Consider the following 20404-nt stretch of genomic DNA (forward strand, 5'->3'; position numbering starts at 1 on the left):
TAGTGATGCTGTGGGCAGGAGGCCACGCACTCTCCTGGAGGCGAGGATGGGAGCGTAATTTGTCCCACCCTCACTTTCCCTTCCTTCTCCTCCTTCCCACCACTTCCTTCCACCCACTTAGCCTCGGCCACCCCTCCACCAAGAATCCCTGAGGGGCACCAGCCCAGACAGCAGCTCCGAAGGAGCCCCGAGCCGCCCTCTGAGACATCACCCCCAAAGGATGGAGAGAGATTCTCAGGCCCCCTGTGGCCCCTTTGGGCTTTGTGGTTCTTGAGATAAGCTGGCCCTCTTTGCATCTGTTTGCCTTTTTAGCTTGTGTTGGTCTCTGGGGTGACAGTATGACGTGTCTAGTCCTCTGAGTTCTTGGCAGCTCAGGGGAGCGTGTAAAGCCACGGAGGATTGGCCCAGCCCCGTGGACTGTTGTGGGAGTTTTAAAGACAGTGTCAGGGAAAGCCCTTTACGGAGTGGAAGGATGGGGCGAGGCTGTGGGGCTCTGCACTGGGTCTGAGCCCCGGCCGGCCAGTTTCCCGGCAGTGGTCAGCCATCCCCTGGCCACGTTGACCCCTGCTCCATCCATAGCCTCAATCTTTGCTGCCAGGCAGGGCTCCATGCCAGGCATGGTGGCACACAGTGGGGACAGGCCAGGCACATCCTTGACCCAACTACCCTCTACTTATGGACATGAACCGCCCCCACCTCAATCGTGCCATAACCTCCTAGGATACCTTCCTCTTCCCGAAACCCACAAGGGGTTCGGGTGGGAAAGCTGAAAACACTCTGGGCAATTACAGGACTGATGGGAGACCCAGGCAGTGCTGGGCACCTGGCTGGAGCCAGCTCAAAATTCAAACTCTCCCAGAAGCACCCTCATAGATTCCTTTACCCACATCCCCTCTGCACACTGGCTGACAGCTGGCCATGCTGAGCTAATAATATCTTAAGAGACGCAATGGGCTTTTTCCATCAGTAGCACACTCTCCCTAAAGAGAACTGCTAAGCTGCTAAGTCACTTCAGTCATGTCCGACTCTGTGCGACCCCATAGACGCCAGCCCACCAGGCTCCCCCGTGCCTGGGATTCTCCAGGCAAGAACACTGGAGTGGGTTGCCATTTCCTTCTCCAATACATGAAAGTGAAAAGTGAAAGTGAAGTCGCTCAGTCGTGTCTGACTCTTAGCGACCCCATGGACTGCAGCCTGCCAGGCTCCTCTGCCCATGGGATTTTCCAGGCAAGAGTACTGGAGTGGGGTGCCATTGCCTTCTCCCGGCCAGCTCCAAAACTCTCGTGCAGAGTCACCTGCCACCTAGTGGTCATGGTGGGAACTGCAGAGGACCCCCAAGTCCAGGATTAGTGGTCTAGGAGAGCCAGGAGGCTGTGGAAAAGCAGCTCGTGAGCAAGCAGGAGTGTGCTGGCAGGACTAGAGTTCCTCCCTTTGCCCAGGAAGGTGGGGAACCTCTGGAGCACCTCCCTGAGGTCACGTAACCACCATGTGTTACTGAGCACTGCACTCTGCGTGTGTCCATCTCTTTTCACTACATTTGATGGGATTTGTGGATGAGGAAATGGAAGCACAGAGGACACTAATTCACCTGAAACACAGGGCTGCCTGCTGAAGGCTGAGACCTGGACCCTGCTCTGTGTCCAAATCTGAGCATTCCCAGTCAGTGCACTGCAGTCCGTTCCCCACTTAACAGCCAGGGGGATGTGATCACCATGGGAAACACGACCGTGGGGAATGCCAGCTGGAGGACTGGGACCCTAGGCCAGCAAGGGCTGGAAGCAGCAGGCAAGTCTTCCTGGAACACACGGGCTTTGAGCTGAGCTGGAATAGGAGACCCATGGGAGGTCTACTGGCCCTTCTCTGATAAGGGACGCTAAGCCAAGCTCCGTGCTGGCCTTGATATTGTTTTTGATGTTGTTTAGTTGCTAAGTTGTGTCTGACTCTTTGTGACCCCATGGACTGTAGCCCTCCAGGTTCCTCTGCCCATGGGATTTCCCAGGCAAGAATACTAGAGTGGGTTGCCATTTCTTTCTCCAGAGACTCTTCCCCACCCAGGGATCGAACCCACATCTCCTGCATTGGCAGGCTGATGCTTTACGGCTGAGCCACCATGGAAGCCCTGGCGTTGACATGCCTGTTTAAAAACCTGTCTCCTTCCTGCCCTGCCATGAAAGGGCGAGTGATCCTGTGGCCACAAACCCCTTTATCTCATCCCCTACTCACCCCAGGCAGGCTATGAACTTTTCACATATTGGCTGTGGAATTTGTAGCAATATGTAGGCAGCTTCATCCAGTTTAGCAGTTAGGAATGCCTTGGGCTACAAATAACTCATTGCGTAACTAATAATGGTTTAAATCAGAGTAAGGGACTGGTTTGTCTCTTGCATCAAGAAGTCCTGAGGTTGGTTTTGTTTCTGTTTTGTAACTGCCTTATTGAAAAGCAAGACCCCTTCCATTCCCGGCCTCCTCATATTGTAGGTGTTTCCTGCCAAATTGGAGGGATTATTTGTATTTTAATTTTGTAATCTGTGACTCTGTATTGTTTCTGAAGGTTTCCCAGTTCTGTGGGGTCTCCTTAGAATGTATGTGACTTTTCATGTTGCGATATCACACAGATGAGACAGCCCAAATTTCACTAACACAGCTCTTAATAAATGATCTGAATGAGAAAAAGAAGTCCTGAGGTAAGCAGCTGATAATGATGGCACTTTTTATCCCTGCCATCAAGAAATTGTAGACCCAACTCTATCCATTGTTCTTTAGGATGTGAGCCTTTGTCTTTGTGCCTATCACCTCTGATCACAAAACAGCTGCTGTGCCTCCGGGCTCACCTCTGTGTTCCCGACAGGAGGAAGGGAGACAAACCAAAACCTGACAAGATGTACCAACTCAGTTTGTCCCTTACTAAAGACTTTCCTGGAAGCCCCACCCAGGGACTTCCGCTTATATCTGTGTAGCAGCCAGAATGGGGTCTCCTGTCCTGTACCTCAAACTGAAAGAGATTCTGGGAAGTGAGTATTTTCAGTTGTGTTACTTACCCGAAACAAGTAGAGTTCAAATAATTAGGAAGAAAAAGAAGATGGGATTTGGGTGGCTCACTGGCAGATGACTCTCATGTCAAAAACCACTGCTTTGCTCTGTGATGACCTAGAGGGGTAGGATTAGGTAGGGGGTGGAAGAGATATATGTCCCTTCAAGAGGGAAGGGATATATGTATACATATAGTTGAAACATCTTGTTGTACAGCAGAAATTTAACACAACATTGTACAGCAAGTATACTCCAATTTAAAAATTAATTTTAAAAGTTTTTTAACTAAAAATAAATAAATCATTGCCCTGGTACCCAAAGCGCTAAGGAGAGGCCTGGGGAGTGGGAGGGAAGCCCAGGAAGCTCAGCAAGACCTTGGCCAAGTCACCGCACCCTGTCTAGACTGAGGGCCCCTACAAGGCCTGTGCTCCTCACACATTTTAACCAAAGCCTCCAACAAGCCAAGGAAAGTAAATTTATAAGTATATGTGCAGATTATTATCTTGAATCATAAAACTTCATGTAAATTTTTCAGTCTGAAGGTGGCGCTACTGGTAAAGAAACTGCCTGCCAGTTCAGGAGACAGAGGAGACGCAGGTTCAATCCTTGGGTCTGGCAGATCCCCTGGAGGAGGGAATGGCTACCTACTCCATTATTCTTGCCTGGAGAATTCTATGGACAGAGGAGCCTGGCAGCCTACGGTCCATAGGGTCACAGAGTCGGACACAACTGAAGCAGCTTAGCACACATGCACAACATATTTCAAAAATTAAATTACCTTAGGAAACATTAGGCATTAGGAATAGGTATGAATTAAGATAAAAAGAAATGGAGAAATGAAGGATGCAAATTTTTAACTTTCTTTAAATTATTAAACGTTGTGTGTAATCATATAAACAGAATTAACATTTTCTCCACATATTTTTAAGTTTTTTTTTTTTAATAAAATGTATATGACACCTACAGAGAGAGATCTCCTGCCCACCCATGAGTCCAAGGCACTGCTTTCCCCACCCTAAAGACATGCGTAGCTGTTAGTTTCTTGAGTATCTTTACATTTTAAAACTAAAAACTCACTTTAAAGCATCAGTTTAAAAATAAGCAAGAGTTGCGTCCTAAAGGGGAGCCAATGACAAGCTTTGAGCCGAGCCGTGCAGCTCGGGGCTGGACTCTTTTGATTCTGCGGTGGGCGCGGCTCTGAAGCTCAGCAAGTGACCAACCACCTGGCCGCACATGCCTCGGGCCGGCGGCGGTGGGTGGGGCTTACAGAGGTGGGCGGGGCGGACCAAGCCGGGACCAGCTCCCTCGGGTTGCGAGTGGGTGGAGACGTGGTCCAGGCTCCGCCTCCACACCCTTGCCTCCTGCAGGTTCCTACTATCTGACCACCACCTACGGGGCCCTGGAGCACATCAAGAACTACGACAAGATCACGGTGACCCGGCAGCTGAGCGTGGAGGTGCAGGACTCGATCCACCGCTGGGAGCGCCGGCGCACGCTCAACAAGGCTCGGGCCTCCCGCTCCTCCGTGCAGGTGCGACCTGGGACCGAGAGGGTGGGAGGGGACCAGGGAATCTTGCTCCCAGACCTCCCCTACTGCCTGCCAGTTCAGGAGCAATGGCACCGAGCCCCCAGCCTGCCAGTGTGTGCCGGCTTAGGGGCTGGGGTTCAGGAGTTGAGGGCTGAAGAAAAGTATCAGCGAGCATCGGCGTTTCAGTTGGGCCCACAAGATAGAGCTAGGAAGAAGGAGACCTTCACCCAGCATTCCTCAGCGTCTGTGATGTCCGAGCGGGCTGTTAGGGCTGGAGATGGGAAGAGTGGTTTGTCCCAGTTAAAAAGCCCAGGAGCTGATCTGCAGCCTTGCCACCTGGTGCCCAGACAAATGCAGCAGCTGCCAAGGGTCCCCTGCCCCTAACCTGCTCACAGCCTGCCCACCTCCTACCCACCCACCCATCCTTCCCCACTTCTGTCTGTACAGACTCAGTGTTCAAAATCACTGGTGGCCAGACTCCTGCCCCCACCCATCCCATTATCCCACACCTCCGAGGCTGCATCAGATCAGTTCATTTCAGTTCAGTCGATCAGTCGTGCCTGACTCTTTGCGACCCCATGGACTGCAGTATGTCACGCTTCCCTGTCCATCACCAACTCCTGGAGCCTGCTCAAACTCATGCATCAGAACAGCTATGAACACCCTGAGCTCAACTCAGCCCATGCTGGTCCATCTCCCCTTCCTCACCAGCTGCTACTGCCCAGCCTCAGTGTCTCCAACAGCCCCTCCTCTGAAAAGCCTTCCCTGACACCCCCGCCTGCCCCCCCCCATTCCCTATGGCATGGGTTAGAAGTGCTTCCTGCTGCTGCTGCTTCTATTGTAGCGCATATACCCTGTACTGTAACCAACAATGTATAAAGCTGTAACCCTGAGAGAGCAGGCCCTATTGCTCACATGTCTCAGGGCCTGGGCCAGAGTGGGACTGGGGAGTGTGCACAGTGGCAGGAGTTAGGACAGTGAATCAAGCTGCAGTCCAGAGCTGTGACTAGGTCTCCAGACTCACGTCACTGGCACCCAGAGCACACTGGACCTGAATCCCATGCCTGGCTGCTTTCCACATGGCCTTTCTGTAACTGGGAGAGCCCAGGCCTGGGAGGCAAGAGGCTCACAGTATGGACCCAGCTCTGTACTAGCTTGCTGTGTGACCCTAAGCCGTGTCTTTTAACCTCTCTGGGATGCGGTTTTCCTGTCAGCACAGGGGGACTCTGGCACATTTGAGCTCTGCCTCCCCAGTACATGTTCTAACATCAGCCAAGCTGATGTCCCTCCTCCTCTAATCAGTGGTGTCCTGATAATGTTTAGTAACTGGTTCTCTGGGGGAGAAAGAAAAAAAAAAAGGCTCTGATCTTTGCTTCTGTCAATTTCCATGGTATTACTATAAATACTGCCACCGTGGCTGATTCCAAGCTACTAACTTGGCATCATGGAACTTGGAGTTGGAAAGAGATGTACACAGTTGGCTTTCTCAAGCTGGTATGAGCCAGCATAAGTTGGCGAGTGCAGCTGCAGCACCCCAGCATTCCCTCCTGCCTTCTGGGACAGCTGCCCCTCCACCAACTCTTGGAATGTGAGCACTCTTGGTCCCTCGCATTCCTTCCTTCTTGCTTCTACCTCGTGGATTCCCAATGCTGAGCATCATCAGTGCGTCCCACTAAGGAGGCAGAGCTCAGGAAGAGGCTTGGAATGAGACTTATCAGCACTGTTTCTGGGGTCTGAGGAGGGCACCGCTGTCTGCCCCCTTCCCAGTGTCTCCTCTGCACCACACACGGTAAATCCCTACCCTCCGGAGGGAAAGCCCAGAGCCTGAAAGTCATCGGATGTCAAGGGCTCTGGGGAGGCCTGCTGGTGGCTGAGGAGAGCACAGGCAGTCACCGAGACCCAGGGAAGCGGGCTGGGCTTTCCCCTCCCAGGAAGAAAAAAAGAAGTGATCCCAGGGACTCTTGGCACAGAGCCTGGCACTACTCTGTAGTCACTAATTATCTCCATTCTGAACTAGGCGGCCTCAGGAGACCGCTGTGCTGTTACCATCCTTCCACAAGGGGGCAGCCCCGCGCACACACTTCCTGCCCGCCCTCTGGGCCCTTAGGGGAAAGGGGAACCTAACAGGCTCTGAGCCAGTTTTCTGTGATCCACCTCCAGGCACAGAGAAAGGACTGGTTTTATCCCCCCTTTGCAGTAGTGGAAATGGAGACTCAGAGAGGTCGTCACACAGTGAGTGGGAGCAGATTCAAAGTCAGGCAGGGACTCCTTCCACGGTCTCCGGTGGACTCAGGTGTGAATGTGCTGTTTTCTGCAAACACTCTCCATCTTTTCCCCCCAAGTCTTCTCCCCCGCCCTTCCCTGCCAGCCTGTTCCTCCTGGGAACACCACCCCTTCCATCCCCAGGCCCCTCCAGCCCTAGGGCCTGAAGAACTGTTCAGCCTGCCTTAGCTGTTCCAGCTGAGCCATGGAATGCTGGGGGTGGGTCTGAATCTTTGATTTTATTTATGCTGCCCCGTGTGCCCAGCGGAGTGCCTGGAATGCAGGGGAAGAAGAGAAAGTGAAAAATAGATTTTTTCAGTGACGGCAAGCCCGTGGACTGGCCACCAGGGGGCGCGCTCACTCTTTGTGTCCAGGCCAAGACTGACCCAGTGAGAGCTGAGGCTCAGAGAGGGAGGGTCTTTGCCTGAGGTCACACAGCATGGTCAGCCGCAGGTGCCCCGACGGCCAGCCTCACGACCCCTCCTGCCATCCATCCGCTGTCTATGGAGAGGAATCGGGGGGCCCAAAGAGGACAAGGCCACGCAGCTTGTCCTGTCCAAGCTCCCAGCATCGGGGCAGGGGTTGAGACAGGACGTGGGCTTGGCCCAGCCGGTAACTGTGACCCCCTCCGTCTCGCCCCGCAGGACTTCATCTGCGTGTCGTATCTGGAGCCGGAGCAGCAGTCGCGGACGCTGGCGTCGCGGGCGGACACGCTGGCTGAGGCGCTGTGCGCCCAGTGTGCGGAGAAGTTCGAGGTGGTGCAGCCGCAGGACTACCGGCTCTTCGTGCTGGTGGACGGCCGCAGCTTCCAGCTGGCCGACGAGGCGCTGCCACACCGCATCAAGGGCTACCTGCTGCGGAGCGAGCCCAAGCGCGACTTCCACTTCGTGTACCGGCCCCTGGACGGCGGCGGGGGCAGCGGAGGCCCGCCCTGCCTCGTGGTGCGGGAGCCCAACTTCCTGTGAGCCCGGGGCCGCGGCCCCTCCGACGGCAGTGTCCACCCAGGCGGGGACGCTGGCAGACCGGCCCGCACCCTCGACCCCCACACTCACACTCACGCACCCACTCACACATGCACACGCACAGACACATACGCGCGCGCGCGTGCACACACACACACACTCCCAACAGGGATGCCCACACGTTGCCCCATGCTTGCAGCCTACTGAGCGCGCCTCGGCCACCGTGGCAGGACCATTGTATAAACAACGTGATCCGTGGCCCCAGCGTGCTCGCAGTAGGAGGGCGGGAGCCGGGAGAGGCCACATGCTTCATTAGGCAGAAAGGGAAACGGAAACTCAGAAAGGACCCTCCAGCCCCCTGCAGCACACAAGCCCAAGCTCGCTCGGCCCCTGTTCACACACAGCCCCTCAGGCCAGTCCGTCTGTCCCGCGCCTCGGGCCCCCGCACCCCATGCCCACCCGATCCGATCCCCAGCCTTTCACCGGGAGGGCTCAGGTTTTCCCAAGACCATCCTCAGGAGGAGTGGCCTGGCCGCAGCTGCCCGCCCCCCATGGAGCTGGAATGTGTTGGACTCGCCCAGCATGTCAGGAGCATCTCAGGGTGCTGAGGAGACAGGCCCCTCACCCCTGCCTCAGAGCCAACCCTCAGCCATCCGCCCACTCTGTGCTGCCCCTAGCTCCCCAGCCCCTCCGGAAGCAGCCAGGTGTACAACGGGACCTCCGAGCGAGGCCAGCTTCACAGCTACGTGAACGAGCCCAGCCTTGGCCACGGGGGACATTGTCCAGGGCCCTCTCCTTCGTGGGCACCCCAGGACTGTGGCATTCATGGCAAGAGACACTGTGTGGGGAGTGTTTTAATAAAAGTCCTTTTGAAAATGGCATCTTCGTTTCTCAAAGGGCTAGAGCTCTGCTCAGGCAGCTAGGGGCCCCCCACCACCAACCCCCAACAGCCTAATCCCCCTCCAAGGTGGGGTTCAGAAAAGCACCTCCTTTCCACTGAGCGCCCTGGTTTGTTTTGTTTTGTTGTTTTTTGACAGAATCTATAGGTTCCTCAGGTGGCACTGGTGGTAAAAAAAAAAAACCTGCCGGCCAGTGCAGGAGACAAACGAGTTCAATCTCTGGGTTGGGAAGATCCCCTGGATGAGGGCATGGCAACCCACTCCAGTGTTCTTGCCTGGAGAAAGAATCCCCATGGACAGAGGAGCCTGGCCGGCTACAGTCCATAGGGTCACAAAGCGTCGGACACAACGGAGGCGACTTGGCACACATAACATACTCTCAGGGCCCTGGGCCCCGTCTGCCCCTCAGCCTGGGCATTTCCTCTTCCTAGCACCCACACTTTCCGTCATTCCTGCCTCTGCTGCCTATCACAGCACTGTACAATCTTTGCCTGGTCAAACTCCTTATTTTTCCCTCAAAGACCATCTCTAGAAAGCCTTCTCTGACTTCCTGGGCTGCTGGCCAGATAGTCCTTGTCCATGTCCTCCAGCCCTGTGGGCTCATCTCTGTCACAAGAGATAGCTCATCCAATTGCATCTGTCTGTTGACACTTCTGCTTTCTCCACCAGATTTGGACCCTTCCTGTCTGTGTCCTCAGCATTGATTAAAAATATGTTTGCTGAGTGCCTGTTCAATGTCAGCACTCTTCTAGGCCCTGGGAGACAGTAGAGAACAAATCAAATGCAGCCCCAGCCTTCATGGCAGTGAGCCATGCCCACGGGGCAGGGTGGCTGGACTTCCCTGGATTATATTGCTGGGAAGCAGCCAGCTCATTCAGCTGATCAACAAACATCTGTCTGACTGTGGCTCCGGGCCTGTCCTGTGGCAGATGCAGGGATTGCTCCAGCATGCAGGCAGCCAGCCCTGGACTTTCCAGGCTGGGGATCTTTGTAACAGACATGAGAAAACAGGCAAATACCCAGAAGCTGAGGTTAGCCAGCCATGATCCCAGGTTGCCCTTGCCTCTGCCACCTCCCTGCCCACCCCCTGGCGCAGGCATTGTCCCCTTCCTGATCTTCCAATGCTCCTTGCAGCCCGAAGCTGAGCTGGCTGTGCTGCTTCGGGTCCCCAGCTGTAAGGTAGGGTGCCCACTGCCTCCCACTAGGCCTGAGACTGATGGGGATGGGTCAGACGGAGGTCCATTTACCCAAGCACCCTCTTGCCCAGTGGGGCCCAAACTTGGGGTGGGGTTGGAATTCAGAGGGTGGATTGGGCACCAATCCAGCCCTGGTGGGAGGCAGGGGGGTCTTCTGTCCAGCTCCCAAGGAATGGGCAGAGCCAGTCAGTGACCTGGACCAGGAGCACCACTGTAAGAACCCCACGTGTGCGTGTGTGCGTGTGTGCTCGAGCGTGGGGCCCCTCCTGTCAGGAGAAGCCAGAGAGCAGGATGGATGGGGCTACCTGGATCCTGTGGTCTGGAGGCCTCTGTCCGCAGTGGGGTGTGCGGGCCTGATCCAGGATCAAGAAACAGGGCCGTGCAAGAGCTGAGCCCTCATGAGTGCCTGGCACTGGTCAGTGACTCCTCTTGTGATATTTATGGATGAGAAGGTGAAGGCTCAAAGAAACGGGGAGAATTGGTCTGCTCCAGTGACCTTAACAAAAGTACCACTGATGGGCCAGCTTAAACAGCAGACATTTATTTTCTCACCATTCTGGAGCCTGAAGTCTCGAATCGGTTGGTTTTTCCTTGGCTTGCAGACAGCTGCCTGCCCACACAGCCTTCTTTCTGGGCCTGAGCACCCCTAATCTCTTCTTAGAACGCAGGTCCTATTGGAGCAGGGCACAGCTGTGTGACCTCACATTACCTTTAGTAACCCTTTAAGGCCCTGTCTCCCAAATGCGGGCACATTCTGAGATGTGTCTTAGGGCTTCGGCACGTGAGCTTGGAGGGGACACAATTTAGCCCGTAACAACAGGGTGACTTGCCCAAGGTCACACAGCTGGTTAGAGGCCAGAGTGAGGTTTGAACTCAGAGCTGACCTACCCCAAAATTCAGGGCTCTCTTTACCCCACATGGCACCCCAAGTGACCTGTTTGTAGAAAACCAAAGTCAGATAAGCCTCACCTGCCAGATCCACTCCTGAGCTTGCCTGAGGGCATGGTGAGCATCACAGGGCTGACTTGACCCAGAGGTCCAAGACGCAAGTGAAGCAACCTGGCCCCTCCACCAGCCCCGAGCAAGGAATCAGTGTGTCCGAGGGTGACGGGGTCACAGGCTGTGGCATAGAGCAGGGGCTGGGCTTTGTCTCATCCCTGGCATTCGTGCCCTGTGCTCTTGGCCGGCTGGCTCCTCCCTCTGCTTTTACTGGCCTCTCCCCTGGGCCAGCGGTGCTGAGAGAAGCTATGAGAACATCTGCGGAGACCAGGACACAGCCAGGCCCTACAGCTCCTCCGTCCCCAGGTCCTAGCAGTGACAGCTGGGTGCAAAGCCCTGCCCATCATGAGCAGTCCCAAACCCGCCCTGCAGACACCTGGCCCATCATGGCCTCAGAAGACCTTAACGTGTTGTACTGCATTCTCCCTAGTTAGGAGCAGGTTTCCGCTGGGGAACAAGGGACCAGCCTGCAGAGGAAGTGGGCAGAGAGAAGCGGGGGGCCCTGAGTCGGGGAGGGACAGAGAGAGGCAGGGAGGGTCTTGTGGGTGCAGAGGCGATGCCCCCCCTCCCCCTCCCCCCACAGCCCATTTTGCCGGTTTGCAGATGTGGGCACTCTGCGAGCACTCAGCTGGCCTGAATCCAAGAACTGGGCACCTTCTGTTCTTCCGGGTCATCTGGCCTGGAAAGCGGGGAGCAGCTGGGCAGGAACCAGGCCCTCCTTTCGCAGGAAGGTCATATGGTGCCTGGCTCTGGGGAAGAAAGCTCTGACTCACAGTGGCCATGAGTTTGCCTCATCCCCAGTTGTCACGCTATTTGCTGGAAGACAGCGGTTTCCTAGGAATGCCCTTCCAGGAAACATCTCTTTGCAGCTGACACAACCCTAGGCCAAAAGGGAACTCAAATCTGGCTTCCAAGTCAGAAAATCTGTTCAGCTGGAAGGCGGGAGGAACCTCAACTGGTTGTCAGGAGACCTGGGTCCCAGGCCAGCTCTGAGCCCTCAGTGAGATGCTTCACATCTTTGGGCCTCAGTATCCCTGTTCTTAAAATAAGAATGATTCTTCCCCCATCTCCCAGGCATGTCTCAGGGATCACACCAGCTCTTGGGTGGGAGCAGGCAGGCAAAGCCTCAGATCTTTTGGTAAAGGGAGATAAATTCAGAGTTAGACATAAGGGCAGGGAAGTTGTTCACAGCCAAGGTTCCATGGCTGAAGGGACCAGGGAGTTGAAACGCAGGCTGGGCTCCACTTGTCACCTGGCACAGGACTGTGCCCACCTGGAGAAAGGGACACCTTTTCCACATCGTCATATGGTCTATAGCAGGGGTCCTCAACCTCCGGGCCGTGGACCAGTACCTGCTGTCAGATCAGTGGTGGCATTAGATTAGAAATAAAGCGCACAATAAATGTAGTGCCCTTGAATCATCCCTAAACCATCCCAACCATCCTCCCCATCCCTGCTCCATGGAAAAATTGTCTCACATTAAACTGGTTCCTGGTGCCAAAAAGGTTGGGGACCACTGGTCTACAGAGAGTCCAGGTGAACTCACTCCTGGGGGCAGCTCTGCATATTTTTGGTTTAACGAGAGCAGTCAGCACAGGATGTGCCTGAGGGAGTGGAGGGCATGTAACCCACCTGGAGGAAGCAGATGGCTTCCTGCCAACGAGGATGCCTGAGGTGGGTCTTGAAGAATGAAGAGTTGGCCTAGAGCAGAAGGGAATCGAAGGACCCCTGAAGATTGCTGGAACTCTCCACGGTGCTCTTGCGTGTCTGGTGAAGACTCATTGACAGCTTCTATTCCAGGCTATCTTCTTAACAGTGTTTGGCTAGGGACTTCCCTGGTGGTCCAGTGGCTAAGCCTCTGAGCTCCCAGTGCAGGGGGCCTGGGTTCGAGCCCTGGTCAGGGGACTAGATCGCACATGTGCAAGTAAGGATCTTGCGTGGCACAATAAAGATCAGCGATCCGGCATGCTGCAACCGAACACAGTGTAACGACAACAAAATAATATTTTTTAAAAAGAGTATTTGACTAGCCTTGGAGGATACAGTTGCTTCCTCCTGAAAAGAGAGCAATTTTTTTTCCTGACCAATATAACAAACTAGCGTCTCTCACTTTGAAAAAACGTGTCTACTCCGACAGGGCCAAAGTGGGACAGGTCTGCTCACAGCCTTATTCCTAAGCCGGACATTTCTCAGCCGGATCCAGACACACTGTGGGCACAGCATCTACCAGGGCCCACCTCCGCATGCCCCTCAGGGCACTCGGCAGGCCAGGGGAGGCAGCAAATAGGAAGCACGTGTACCTGGGTGCTGAGGGCTATGAAGTCCTTTGTGGTGGTCCCAGGAGTTTCATATCTCCTGCCAGCACGTATGATGTTGTGCAGGTGACCTTGTTAACGTGCACATGGGGTAAAATCTCTGACTCTTGACAGTTTTTGACAAGGAAGATGGAAGAAAGTGAAAAATCACAGAAAATGAAATAGGAGTGTGCTGTATGCAGGCTCACTGGTCATTAAAAGATTGGGTGTACATAAAGCCTGAAGCAAAGAGTAGTGGGAGGTGAGGCCAAAGGGGCGGCCGGCCAGGTCTTTGAATGGCCCTGGTTGGCAGCACAGCGAGTCTGGAAATTCTGCACCCACATAGAACAGAACTGGAGGGGATGGGCTGGGCTGGAGGCAGTCACAGAGAGCACTCCTAGCATTTAGACTGTTGTCTTGAAAGACAATGTCTCATGGAAAGATGCCAGAGTTTCCTGGAGAAATAACTGAGCCCAGCTTTGGGACAGCTGGAAATATAGAATGAAACATTCTGATACACTAGGTAGGAAGGAAGCAGTGGAAGTTTCTTAGCGTCCTGTCAAAAGGGCTTGGGTGGTTCAGTCACTAAATCATGACTGCAGTCCCCTCTGCCTACCTCCCTGCAACCACTCATCTACTTTGATGTTGTTCAGTTGCTCAGTTGTGTCCAACTCTTTGTGACCCCATGAACTGCAGCACGCCAGGCTCCTCTGTCCTTCATTATCTCCTGGAGTTTGCTCAAAGTCACGTCCATTGAGTTGGTGATGCCATCTAGCCATCTCATCCTCTGCCGCCTGCTTCTCCTCCTGCCTTCAATCTTTCCCAGCATCACTTTCTTTTCCAATGAGTCGGCTCTTCACATCAGGGGGCCAAGGTATTGGAGCTTCAACTTCAGTATCAGTGCTTCCAATGAATATTCAGGGTTGATTTCCTTTCGGATGGACTGGGTTGACCTCTGAAAGGGCTTGGGAGTCCACCAGGACATCCCTGGTGGCTCAGCTGGTAAAGCGTCTGCCTGTAACGCAGGAGACCTGGGTTCGATCCCTGGGTTGGGAAGATCCCCTGGAAAAGGGAAAGGCCACCCACTCCAGTATTCTGGCCTGGAGAAGTCCATGGACCGTATAGTCCATGGGGTTACAAAGAGTTGGACACAAATGTGTAACTTTCATTCATTCAGCCAAAAATGGACAACTTGAGCTTCAGTAGAGAAGTGCAATGGATCAAAACCCAATAGAAATATGTAAATCCTCTGGATCCAGCTGCTGATTTGTAAGAGACTTGGGCATCAGAAAGACATGCTGAGCAGCAGCTTATGTATGCAATCAGTGAAGTCCAGACTGAGAAGCTCCACTGATCTCCAGCCTGGACTCTTTAATGGAAATTGGAAGGGGGGAAAAAAAAGATGAGCGAATGTGTAGAATAAAAACTGTAAGTGCCTAGGGATGCACACTTGCCCTAAAACCGCAGAGAACACAAGGAGGGTAGTTACTTTGGGAGGGAGGAGCTATGCCTGGGATGGAGTACAAGCAGGGGCTTCCAGGGTAGCCAGTGTGATGGTTGACCCTCTATAACATGGGTGGTGGTGGTGATTTAGTTGCTAAGTCAGGTCCTACTCTTGTGACCCCATGGACTGTAGCCTGCCAGGCTCTCTGTCCGTGGGATTCTCCAGGCAAGAGTACTGGAGTGGGTTGCCATTTCCTTCTCCATGGGATCTTTCAACCCAGGAAATCGAATGTGGGTCTCCTGCATTGCAGGCATATTCTTTACCAACTAAACTATGAGGAAAGTCCTTAGTAATGTGGGTGGGTCCTGTCCAAACAGGTGACGGTTCTAGGAGTGCAAAGACCTTCCTTGAGCAAGAAGGGATCCTGCCAGCAGGGGGCCTTTGGCCTGGACTGTAGTTCTTCCTCTGGGTCTCCAGGTTGTAATTTTCCATTTACCAAGCCTCCACAGCCACTGATTCCTTCCGGTAAATGTCTCTATATGTGTACATCTCCATTGCTTCCATTTCTCAGGAGAATCATCACTCATGCACCTGCTAAAGTTCTATTTCTTGACTTGGATTGTAATTACAAGAGTATTTCATCTTACCACTCATTAAGCATTGTACTTGTTTTCTGGATCTGCTTTTATTTTATAGTGAAAAAGTAAAGTATCCTTTATATGAAAGTGAAAGCAAAGTCACTCAGTCGTGTCCAACTCTTTGTGACCATGGACTGTAGCCTACCACACTCCTCTGTCCATGGGATTTTCCTTTGTATATAGGTATGTAAATATGTAGAAAGGGGATTCTAATAATGAATACAAACTGTTTTTTGGGATTGGGGGTGGGGGGATGGGGAGTGGCCATGTTTTGCTTTGATAAGTTTCTGTACCTCTTATGATAGAACATGTTTTGGATGTAACAAAATGCTGGTCCTGGTTGTGACACACAAGGAAAGGATACCTTTCTCAGAAATCTAATAGAAAATGGCTTTTCCTGAGGGATGGAGAGTTGCTTCTGCTGGGGACCTAAGAACCACAAGAGGAGGAAAAATAAGTCAAGGCGGTGTGACTTAGGAAACTGTCATTTATTTGAGAAAATGAACAAGCCTCTTTTAACCTCTAGCGCCGTGAACATTCAAGTTTCTGCACTTGTTAATTAGTTAAATATATTTTTGTTCTACAGGGAGGACAAAGAAAGAGAGGGAAGCAAGGTTATAAGCGTAGGTAACAGTTCTAGAAAAGAGAACGGAGTTTTTCCTACATGAATCTTGAGGTGTTTTAAGAGACTCCTTTTAAAAATTCTACTTTTTGAACATCAGTCAGCCCTCAGGGTTGCCCGTTCTTGAGCTTTAGTGATAAACATTTAAACACCATACGCTTCTTGTACTTGTTAAAACCCTCAAGCTCCCCTAGATTCGTAGGACAGTAAAAGTTCTTTATCCTGGTCACGCGATTGACTATATTAAGACAGCCTCTCAGAGAAAGGATAACCTGATTAAAAACGGGCCCATTAGAAACAGAAGCATCACCCTGGAATTAACCCTGTTTGACAATATCTCTGCCTTCAGTCTCTACCTCCAAACTTCAAAGGCATCTGCCACTGCTAAAGAAGACACCGTGTACACACAGGTGGTCACAAGTGTCCTGGTTTAGTGTTCCTTTTTTCTTTGTTTTCTTTCTATTTAAAACAGCCCATCTAGCTATATGGCTTAGTTTTAAAAATGCTACTGAAACATAATTAGCAAACCATATCATTCCATTTGTTGTGTACAAGTCAGTGGGTTTTAGTACATTCAGAGTTGCATAACCAACTACTATCACGATCAGCTTCCAAACATTTTTTATCACCCCCCAAATAATCCACACCCCTATTAGCACTGACTGTTTCCACATTTCCCCTCCCCAGTTCCCAGCATCATGCATCTATTTTCTGTTCCAATAGACTTGTTTATTTTGGACCTTAAATACAAATGGAATCATGTAGTACAGGGGTCTTAGGTAACTGGCTGCTTTTCCTGGGCTAAATGCTGGAGCTGTATCAGAGCTTCATCTTTTTTTGTTGCTGCATAATATTCTACTGCCCGGGGAGAGTTAGTGCTCCTTTTAAATGTCTTTCACAAAGCTAGGGTGGGTATCACCCCTTGCGGGACACCAGGCCAAGAGAAACAAGGGTAACACAGGCGCCCTCTGCCCTCAAAGATAACCTCCCAGACCCCGTGTGCGGTGTATACGGCAGACCCCAACACATGCTGGAAAAGACCCAAGGGAAGTGCAAACGCCAACAGACAGAGGAGTAGAAAGTTGAGGAAGACAGGGCACTTTCAGATACACCTTGAGGATGGGCCAGATGGAGGGGCAGGCACTCCAGGGCACAAGGCACAGCAAGGAACAAAGGCACAGGGGGCTGAAAAGTACAGGAAGCTGGCGGAGAGGGGAGCTGGCAGGAAGAGCCAACCAGTGGGATGGGGAAGGGGATAGGAGACAGACAGACAGGGGGAGGGCTCCACAAGGAGGGGCCAGGAACATAAATGAAAACGTCAGGGACCTGAAATTAATACTCAGGTTCAGTGATAAATCTTTATTTTTTAGACTTGTCCATTACTGCCAAATAAAATATAAAAGCAATCCAAAATTATGCTATTTTCTAAAAATAGTTTTCCATTTGGAGAAATTTATGTCCCTCTTCCAGAAAATCATTTGAAGACTTAAGAGGTTCTGACATCAGATTCGGCAGAACAAAGACTCTTTCACTGGCTACAGAAGTCCCAGTGAACTTCTCACTCCTTAAACGTCATGGGCAAAACACCCTCTTAAAAAGCAAATACACCCTTCTCAACACAAAGTTTCCCAAATCTCTGGGCTTTTCAGAGGATCACAAAGGACCTGTAGGTGCTGGGGGAAGTAGGTAAAGGTGAGCAAGCCATCCTGGGAGAGGCCTGGAGCGTGGCTCCGGTGGCCCGACGGCATCCCTGGGAGGACGCAGCCGCTGGGGCTGGGGGCGCGGAGCCTCCCTCAGGCTCCAGCTGTCCAGTCTGATTAGCACACATTCTAAGGGACGGTGATCACATTCAGTAAAGCTTCAAGGAGGCAGTGTTTCAGTAGTAGCCATGGCACACCTTGTTCATGGACAATTTTATTCTGTAAGAAACCGGAAGAAGGAGGTGGTGAGCCAGAAGTTGTTCAACTCGGAAAAAATGAAAACAGAGAGAACCCACCAGGGAACAGGGAGTCATGTATGACAGACCCACCCAATCCAGCACCCCTGGGGATGCATCTGTCTTGAATTCCTCCACAGTGAGAGGCAGAAGCAAACTACCCACATGGAGAAGGGGACAGCAGAGCTGCATAGACCCTTCTACTGTCGGAAGGACCCCACCTTCTCACCTTCCCACCCCCACTGACCCTTTAAATGCCAGGTGCTGGCTTACCTGTCAATTGGATAAGGGTTTTCACAGAGGTTGACCAGCACGTACAAACGTCTCAAAGCATACTCGTACTAGAGGAAAACCAACCAAAAAGACACGATCAGACATCATCACTTTATAATACGATCAGCTCCTAACTTGGGAATACGTGCAGCATCTAGACCAGTGGTTCCTGGGACTTCCCTAGATGTCCAGGGGTTAGGATTCTGTGCTTTCACTGATGAGGGCCCAGGGTTTGATCCCTGGTGGGGGAGCTAAGATCCCATGAGCCATCTGGTGCAAAGCCAAAAAAAAAAAAAATTAGGCCAGGGGTTCTTGACCTTTACTGAGTCAGGGATCCCCCCTCCCCAACTTTGGATAATCTGGTGTGATTTATAGACCATTTCCCAGGAAAAATGCACACACACAGATTTGCAGCACTCTACAGCAATCCTATAGCTCCTTCAAGTCCAGGTAAGGACTCCTGGATGAGAAACTCCTGGCCCTGCTCCCCTCTGTCAGCTCAAACCTCCTCCGGCAGCCTGGCTTTGGGTCTGGAACAACTGACGAGGGAGACGTATGGTAAGTGAATGCCAAACCAGATGGCAACCAAGACTGAAATAACTTGGAAAGCACTTCAAGGGAACCTGCGACCTCACAAGAGGAAGAAAGAGGAGATTTGCTTTCTGTGATTCCAAAGGGCAAAAAAGTAACATCCGATGATCAAGTATTTTTAAAAAATGGAAAACTTAAGTTATTAAATAAAGAGACTGCTTTGTTAAATAAATGAAAAATAAAACTGAGATTCTCTTAATAATGGAGAACCATCTCCTGAGTATAATATTGCCAGGTGGCTCAATCTGGAAAAAAAAATCTGCCTGGCAATGCAGGTAACTCGGGAGATGCTGGTTCAATCCCCCGGGTTGGGGAAGATCCCCTGGAGAAGGGAATGGCAACCCACTGCGGTATTCTTGCCTGGAGAATCCCAAGGACAGAGGAGCCTGGCGGACTATAGTCCATGGGTTCGCAAAGGGTCAGAAGTATCTGAGGGTAATCATGGTCTGCATATCACAGCCCAGACAGAACTTTCTGCAATGATGAAAATATTCTGTAACATTCTCAATTCAGTAGCCACTAACCACATGTGGCTCCTGAACACTTGGAATGTGGGTACTGCGGCTAAGGCACCGAGTTTTACATTTTGTTTCATTTTACTGAATGTACACTCATGTTTAATTAGCCACCCACAGTGAGGCTATAGACTACTATATCAAAGAGCACAAGTCTAAAGCAGGATTTGGCAAACTTTTCAGTCATAGGCTGGATAGCAAATATCTGAGGCTTTGTGGGCTGTCTGAACTACTCAACTCGGCCACACCATGAAAGCAGTCAGAGATTCTGAGTGACTGCAGCTGTGGCTGTGCTTCAGTTTAAAACTTTATTTATAAAACACACAGCTATGGCTGCATTTCAATAAAACTTTATTTATAAAAACAGGCTGTGGAGGAAAAAAACTCAACAGTCTGTGGGCAGGAACCGGCCTGTAGGTCACCATTTGCGAATAACCCCTTCCTTGAAGGATCCAAGCATCACCTAAGTGCTGAGCAAAGCGGAAGGGTTTTTAGGTACCTTCCAACCCTGACATTCTACAATCTGCAGAAACCAGGTACTTTCTTCTCCAAGCACTAGGGCCTGACTTCAGCAACAAATCCTGGGAAGAGGTCAGAACAAACCCAACAGGGAGAAAATCTGTGTGGCTGGTTTGAAGGGCAGGGGTAAGGGTGGAGTTTGGCAAGGAAAGCACAGCATGAAGACAAGGAAGTCCCCTTCAAAGGCCAACAGAAACGCGAGATGAATAGTCTATAACTGGTAAATTCTCCCAGCCACTGGGACAGTTAAGAGTGTCTGCGACCAAGACTGGGGGGCAGTCAGTGAATTTGGACGACCTTGCCCCTCTCACATCCCACCAAAGGCCACAGAAAGGGTCTGCTGCTGTTTCCTTCCACAAGACGGAACCTTCTACAAGGCAATGCACCTGGTGTGATACCCATGGACCATACTAACTCGGGTTTGGAGTTGAAGGTGCAGAGGAAGGCCAGGCTAGCTGGCCACGGAAACCTGGGAGCAGAGGCCGGCGGCCCCGGGGTCTGGGCTTACCGTAGGGTTGTGCCAGTTGAAGCAGTGTGAGCGGAAGTGCGACACGGCCTTCTGGTAGCATGCGTGCTTTGTGAGCGGGGCTCTCTGGGACAGGAGCCTGTCCACCTTGGTAGCGGAGCCCGAGACCAAGGTGACGATTTCCCGCACTGACTTCTCAATGATGTTCATGGCCTGTGACGTGACATTTT

General features: G+C 51.9%; 2 protein-coding genes across 2 annotated transcripts in view; one reads left to right on the forward strand and one right to left on the reverse strand.

Moving 5' to 3' along the window:
• The window catches only part of RIN3 (Ras and Rab interactor 3), a 132694-nt gene extending 124036 nt beyond the window's left edge, over positions 1-8658 (forward strand). The window contains exons 9-10 of the mRNA XM_018066144.1: positions 4398-4561; positions 7465-8658. Coding sequence (XP_017921633.1) covers positions 4398-4561; positions 7465-7785 — 485 coding nt within the window. The 3' untranslated portion in view covers positions 7786-8658. The remainder of the gene's footprint in view (positions 1-4397; positions 4562-7464) is intronic.
• LGMN (legumain) overlaps positions 17202-20404 on the reverse strand; it is a 39955-nt gene continuing 36752 nt past the window's right edge. The window contains exons 12-14 of the mRNA XM_005695335.3: positions 20217-20387; positions 18084-18151; positions 17202-17793 (exon numbers count right to left, since the gene is read on the reverse strand). Of these exons, the coding sequence (XP_005695392.1) occupies positions 17751-17793; positions 18084-18151; positions 20217-20387 (282 nt within the window). The 3' untranslated portion in view covers positions 17202-17750. The remainder of the gene's footprint in view (positions 17794-18083; positions 18152-20216; positions 20388-20404) is intronic.

Source organism: Capra hircus, chromosome 21, assembly GCF_001704415.2.
Source record: "Capra hircus breed San Clemente chromosome 21, ASM170441v1, whole genome shotgun sequence".
Classification (NCBI taxonomy): Eukaryota; Metazoa; Chordata; class Mammalia; order Artiodactyla; family Bovidae; genus Capra; species Capra hircus.